The 7,493-nt window shown below is 33.2% G+C and overlaps 1 protein-coding gene across 1 annotated transcript in view; it reads right to left on the bottom strand.

Annotated features, from left to right (window-relative positions):
* Positions 1-7,493, bottom strand: part of CPT1A (carnitine palmitoyltransferase 1A) — an 849,468-nt gene that overhangs the window by 451,704 nt on the left and 390,271 nt on the right. Inside the window, exon 9 of the mRNA XM_044067299.1 lies at positions 1,864-1,948. Coding sequence (XP_043923234.1) covers positions 1,864-1,948 — 85 coding nt within the window. The remainder of the gene's footprint in view (positions 1-1,863; positions 1,949-7,493) is intronic.

Raw genomic sequence — 7,493 nt, 5'->3', positions numbered from 1 at the left:
ACTAGGAATAGGGAGCTGATGACAAATCTATTATTCGTTGGTACAAAGATCAAGAATCAGTTCTATTTACCATAAGAACATGATTACTAGTAAAATGATGAAATGAGCAAACTGAAAAAATACTAAAAATGGCACAGAACAAGGTATCACTCAGAAAAAAAAATTATTTAGTGCTGGTAATGTAAGTGCTTTCGTACAGGATGTTACCTGTACTTCTTCAGACAAAAGTAGAATCAAAAGTAGAATCAAGACAAAAACAAGTCACATAAATACATCCTCCCAAGATGCAACCCCAATTGAATAAAATCATATGATTAATTAAATAATTAATTACCTGTGAATATAACCAATACCAAATATAAACATTACATAAATACTAATAAAAATACTAATAAAAATAGAAACAGAAATTATATATATATATATATATATATATATATATATATATATATATATATATATGTATATACATGTGTGTGTATATATGTACATGTATGTATATATATATATATATATATATATATATATATATATATATATATATATATATATATATATATATATATAAAATGTGTACATAAAATATATTTGTATATAAGTGTAGGAAATACATATGTTAAAACATGAATGAGAATATAAGAATGTATAAAAATATTCCTACTAAATAAATTAGGAAGGCAGCACTATGTTCATGTTTTAACATATGTATTTCCTACACTCATATACAAATATATTTTATGTACACATTTCATATATATATATGTCAACTTCATTTGATCAAAAGACCATTTGACCTAAACCCATTTGATCGAAATTTCATTTGATCGAAAACCAAACTGCAAGGCAAATAACAGGGATCTCTCCCCCTCTCCAATGTCGTGCAACCCTGGAATTGGTATATATAGTTAGGGGGGTGAAGCCCCCCACCTATTTTCATTTAAAATCTGCACTTTTTGTGTTACTTTCTTCTTTTATATTAAACTAGGTGGGGGACTTTGCCACCCACACCCCACAATGTATGTACCAACTCCAGGGTCGCACGACAATGGGCAGGGGGACAAATCCCTGTTATATGCATTGAATACTAGTTTTCAGTCAAATGAAATTTCGATCAAATAGGTTTAGGTCAAATGGTCTTTCGATCAAATGAAGTAGACCCATATATATTTGTATTTTTATTAGTATTTATGTGGGCGGCCACGGTGGTGCAGTGGTTATTATGCCTCACAGCACAGCAACAGCATTGTCTGTTCGACCGGCTGGGGTGCCTTCTGCGCGTCTGCATGTCCTCCTCCTGTGGCGTGGGTTTCCTCTCCTGGCTCGGCGCTTCGGTTCCCCACATCCCAAAGACATGCTCCCAAATTGATGTCTTAAATTGGCCCTAGGTGGTGGTGGTGTGTGTTGTGGTGAGTTGGGCTACGCCGGGGTGGCAGCTTCGGCCGGTGAAAACCACGTGAATTCACTGCCATTCAATGTGCGGATCTGGTGTGCTAATCTGGCAACGGTGGGAAAAAGCCGAAAGAAGAAGAAGATTAGTATTTATGTAGTGTTTTATATTTGGTATTGGTTATATTCACAAACAATTAATTGTTTAATTGACCATGTGATTTTATTCAATTGGGGTTGTATCTTGGAAGAATGTACTTAAGTGACTTGTTTTTGTCTTGATTCTACTTTTGTCTGAAGAAGTACAGGTACCATCCTGTATGAAAGCACTTACTTTACCAGGATTAAATAATTGTTTTTCTGAGTGCTACCTTGTCCTGTGCCATTTTTTGTATAAGAACAGGCTTATCAGCATCTACTTCAGAAGTCAGTACACATAAACAAACTTCCACTAGAATTAAAGTATTAGGATTATACCTGTTTCAATACCAGGGATGCGGCAAGTGTTAAACGTACGCTCATGCTGGGCAGAACACATGGGAACAGTATTCTGAACCATAAGCTGAAAAGCAAAAGGCAGTAGATTAGTAAAGCTCCAACATACAAGAAGACAACTCCCTTTAGACAATACAAGCATATCACAAAACAGGTCTAAAGAAACGAAGAATGCAAGTTCGAGCATGTTGCGCACAATACACACACACGCATGCATGCACTCACTTCAACACAAGCTCAGTATGACAACTCTGTGTAAGGAGAAAATGATGACGGCCATGCAAATTAATGAAATCAATAACACAGAAGCATCAGTCAACAAAAGACATGCTAGTAAGTAGGTGACAAAGGGAAAAAAAAGTAAATCTGAATTACGTTTCTTTACTCTTGTTTATTTTGGGGTAGCCACACATTGTTTATAAGGCAGAAATATCTTTTTTCAGGAAATATGCAATGTTAAGTAGTCAAGTGACTTGCTCAAAGTTATACAGCATGTACTCCAAGATGGCCTACATCACCTTCAGTTTTTCTTGTTGCTGCTCATGTGTATCATGTTTCATGGAGCAGATGAACACAATATAAAGCATGAAATGTGTGTAGTGATCAATTTTGGTTCTTCAGACTCCAGCAGGGCCTCCAGGAAGTGTTGTTTTCAAGTTTTTCTGAGTTCTTGGATTTGCTGGTTTTTGGTTTATTAGCTACAGCTTGACATGTTTTATTGGGTTTTGAAGAAGAGGAAGTGAACCGGATGAATTTGCTAACCACACAGGCTATGAATAATTCTGGACATGATTCTATAACTACTAACTTAATGAATTTAAGTGTTCATCCCATTCCAGGAGATTTGCAAGTGTTATCCCAAACTTTTCAGCTTGTAATAATTTTAATACAGTGTTCAGTAAACTGTGCATGTCATTAGGGAATGCTGTTAACGCTGCGAGTGGAGGTCCCTTTAAAAAGCAAGGAGAATGCATTCTTAGTGGTGGAAGTGATGCAACAGATGTGACATTAGTGGCTGAAAAGAGTGTAATGTAATGTTTTGTTCTGGGCTTAGTTAACAACAACGACACCAATCCATTTAGTGAAGACAATCTGTCTTTTCATCAAGAAATGACTGCGAATGTAGAAACAAACGTTCAAACTGTTATGCAAGTCCGCTATATTTAAATTACAAAAACTTGTATGTAAATACAAAGCTGCTGAATATGAGAACTTTTACTTTGATAAGTGCATAGAATTGAACATTGTGCCTTTAGGACTGTGAGTGTATCGGTTTCCTAATGGGATTACGTACAAAGACAAGATTTTCAAGGAATTGATGGACATATATAATAAAATGGGACTTGAAGTAGTTAGAAGTACATAATATGACTGTTTTAGATAAGTTAAAAAATGATATTGAGCAAATGGATGGTTTTGTGATAACTCATTCTTGTTTTTTGTCATGTAAAGAGATTTATGACAATATTGATAAAGTTAAACAATATTATCTGCAATTATGACTAGAAAAAACAAAAAGTTATATTGGGATATCAGAGCTTATGTCAGTAATAGAGCTTTCATGATTAAGAATGTAAAATCATTGATCAATGAAGTGACTGTTGTTCATAGTGAGAACAACAAACAAATAGGTAATAATTAGTCACAACTGGGCAATTTTACAGAGCCAATAGACAGTTCATCACATGTAAACAATACTATCAATGGTAATAAACAAGGTACACCACAGTTAACAAATGATAACACGACAAAATGTGTTTTTTTTGGCTATGAGCAAGACCAAATTTTGAAGGCAAGACAAAACAAAATGACAACTAAAGTCGGGTGGCATGATGCCAGGGTAATCCTATGGGCTAGGCTTGTAAAGGCTCCAGGGCCATTAGCCTAGTACAGACCTATGAACCTACAAAAGACAGGGAATAATGAGAACAAAAGGAAAGTGAGGTCAAAAGGAAAGGAGCATTGAAAGAAGATGTATGTCCCATATTTAATTTATCAAATCAAGTGTTTTCTGATGGAAAAATAGACGTCCTAAGAGTTTTTCCTTTTGCACCCATTAAACGTGTTAGATATATTGATGATATTACAGATCATAAGCTGTAGGTTAGAAAATTAAATCTTAAATATCTTTTCCATCAGGTTAAAGAGTGTAACATGGAAGGGGTAATAAGGAAACCAAGTACCAATAATCCCAGCTTAAATTTAACTTTGAATAATTTTTCAAAGTCATGTGAATTGGAATTTGATGCTTCAAATAAAAATAAGGCTGTAGTGAAGCTTTTCAATGTTAAATAAGGCACAGAGCGAACCCATGAAGAAATTAAGAACTTATGAACATCTAAGATATATGAAAGCAGACAATGGATGTGGAATGGTGATTATGAAGGAAGCCAAATATCAAGGAGAGATGATTAAGGTATTGGCTGATGAGACCTTTTATGAGAAAGTTAATAAAATAGAGGTAATAAAAAGTTTCAATAATATTATGAGGTTTTTCATTTGTTCAGTCAAAGGTATATTGATTATGCTTTGTTTGACTTTTTTTTACAGTGAACGAGACAGAATTATGGAAGATATTTGGTATTCCCAAAATGCATAAAAGTAAAACTTGTCCACAATTTAGACCTGTGGTGTCCAGTCCTAGACACAAGACCACGACTATTTCATATTATTTGGTTAAAATTTTGAACCCTATTATTCAGCATAAGTATTTTGCAAGGGACTCATGGTCTTTGTTGGACCAATTAAGATTATATGAGTTTAAAGACAATGAAAATTTATTATGAGTTACAGATGTTGTGTCATTCTATACTAACATTAATAATATTGATGGAATCAATTTTATGAAGTTATATTTAAAAGAAGTGTCTAAGACAGATGATATCACCAACAAATTATGTGAAACACTTATGATGTTAGTCTTAGAAAATAATTATTTTATGTTCATAGGCTGTTACTAGGCCATTGGCCCTAGGGCTTATACAGTTTGGAAAGAATATTTATAGACAAAAAAGCAGAGTGGCTATGGGTGCCCATATGGCGCCATCATTATAAAGTATTATGTTACTTGGAACATGTTTATTTAACAACTAATCCATTATTTAAATATGTTTGTTGCTATAAAAGGCTTATAGATTATTTGCTTTTGATCTTGGGAAGTAGTATAACTTGAGTTTAATGAATTTCTGAAATACATCAATTCCAGCCTTTCATGGTTAAAATGTACCCAAGGAGAGATGGGACTGAAAGTTATTTTTTTTGATCTTTCAATAGAAATGGATGTAGTTAACAAATGTTTCTATAGTCATACATTTAGGAAGGATACCTTTAAAACAACTACTTACACTTTCATAGTGGTCATCCTAACCACATGAAATTTAATGTGTTTAGAGGCCACTTGATTAGATCTAGCCATATTATTAGTAAAGATGGCCACTTTTTGAAAGAGGTTGACCTTATTAATAATTTATTTTTAGAAATAGGTTATCCACTAAATACATTATTAGATAGTGGAAAGGAAATTATAAGTAAGAGAAGTGACAAGTTTCCCCTAATTTTGAAGAATGTATGTCATTTATTACAGAAAAGAACAATATAGACTATACTAGTGAAAGGGTGTATTCTTTCCCTGTAGATATTTCAAGTGATAATACAGACATTAAAAATATAATATCCAATAATTGGGAAATCATCATGGGTAACCTGGAGGTTGTTAAAATTCTGGGGGCAAACCACGATTTGTAGTTAAAAAAACAACAAACTTAAAATCAGTATTAGAGTATCATCCACAAGTCAATGTTTAATTAGGTACATTTAAAACAGGTACCTTTGCCTGTGGGTTTTGTAAACAGTGTAGATAGATGAGCAACAGCAATACAATACATTTTCCCCACATAAATCAGCCATTTGAGACTAAAGGCCACTATAATTACTTGAGCAGGAATATTCTGTTACAGCTGTGGAGCTATGGCTTGATTTTTTCACTACAGAATTTTTGTTTACTAGCCGTTGCATTAGTAGTGAGCTTTACATGTTCTTATTATTATAGTTTATGTAGAGATTTGTAGTACGGGTCATAATTTTTATGTTGGTAAAAGTGTAAGACCTTTAAAAATTAGGGTAAGATAACACATTAAGGCGATTAAAGATAGTAATATGTTCAATGCCTTAAGTAAACGTAGTATTGTCTTTAAAAAGTATCACTTTTCAGTGTTGGAACACATTAACGGGTTTTCTTTTACCAATGGCTGTAACAAATTGTTAGAAATTAGAGAATTAAAATGGCAGATTTTATTAAGGGCAGATAGAAAGCCTGGTTTAAATGAGCACATAGATATTAAAAGTTTGTTCAAGTATAACATTTTATGACATCATACATAAGATTTTATGACATTAGAGACACGATTTTCTTTAATGACATAACTTTATTGTGTGAGCAAAGAAAATTGCTTAGTAGAAAAAAGTATGTTTAAACAATGTGATGTTCATCACCTTTTATTTATTGTTAATTGTATTTGTAATACTATTGGCCCGTTAATAAAGGAGAGACTATTTAAATATTTATTAAGTAGTTTAACTTTCTGATGAAGTTCCAGGCAAATAAAAATGGAACGAAAGCGATAAGTGTGTGTCGTGGTCAATTTTGGTTCTTCAGACTCGAGCAGTGCCTCTAGAAAGTGTTGTTTTCAAGTTTTTCTGAGTTCTTGGATTTGCTGTTTTTTGGAGTATTTTCTATTCTGTTATTAAACAACATAGCAATTGTTGAAAGATACCCTCATTTAGGCAAAACTATGGCTAGTTAAGTTCCCCAAATATGATGACAGTTTCTATTTCCTCACTAAAAACATAAAAACTGAAATGAAACTTTAATGATACACACAGCTGCAAGTTTATATAACATAAATCCTCAAAGAGAATACCATTTTCATAAAACACAGGAACTGCATTTTAAAAAGTAATCATGTAGCACTGCTGAAAATAAAGGTTCTTCATTTTCAGAAGCAAAATTAAGTGGCAGAGAACTGTAATGTGAAAACTGAATAATAATAAAAGGTTTTAGTTTAGGTACATACAGATATTTTCATGAACAAGGGGACTATTGCTTCCTTTCATTTCAGTTAGCCATTCATGACAATTCACTCTATTATTTCTTTGCACAGGACATGAGTGGACGGACTAAAGCACCTAAATCAACAGTCTTAAATGCTGAAATAGCACAGAAGCATCATGTTTTTATTCATGTCAGAGATTAAACTGGGACCCTGTAACATCTGCATCCTCCAAGTCATTTGAAAGGATTTGGGCTTATATATCATGAGATAGTTCTCGGTGGAATTATTATGCCTGCTTGATTTACTTGATTAACAAATAAAATACAAAAAATAAACTTTTTTCTTCCTCTAGTATTCCAACATTCTAACTCAAAAATGAGTTAAAAGCCTTAGCCATCCTTATTTCCACTAGGAATTCTGGTTAATCAATAAATCTGTCAAACACCCTCTCTGTAAAAATGCATTTTCTCACATCTACACTAAACTGAGCACCTTTACTGTGCTGGTCATGCTCCACCCCCTCTTCCTTCCTGCTGTATTCTTCATTAACAATGCATTTCC

Source organism: Protopterus annectens, chromosome 3.part1 (assembly GCF_019279795.1).
Source record: "Protopterus annectens isolate FY-2018-M chromosome 3.part1, PAN1.0, whole genome shotgun sequence".
NCBI lineage: Eukaryota > Metazoa > Chordata > Ceratodontiformes > Protopteridae > Protopterus > Protopterus annectens.
The sequence above is the reverse complement of the archived record's forward strand: the minus strand, read 5'-3'. Positions and strand labels throughout refer to the sequence as shown.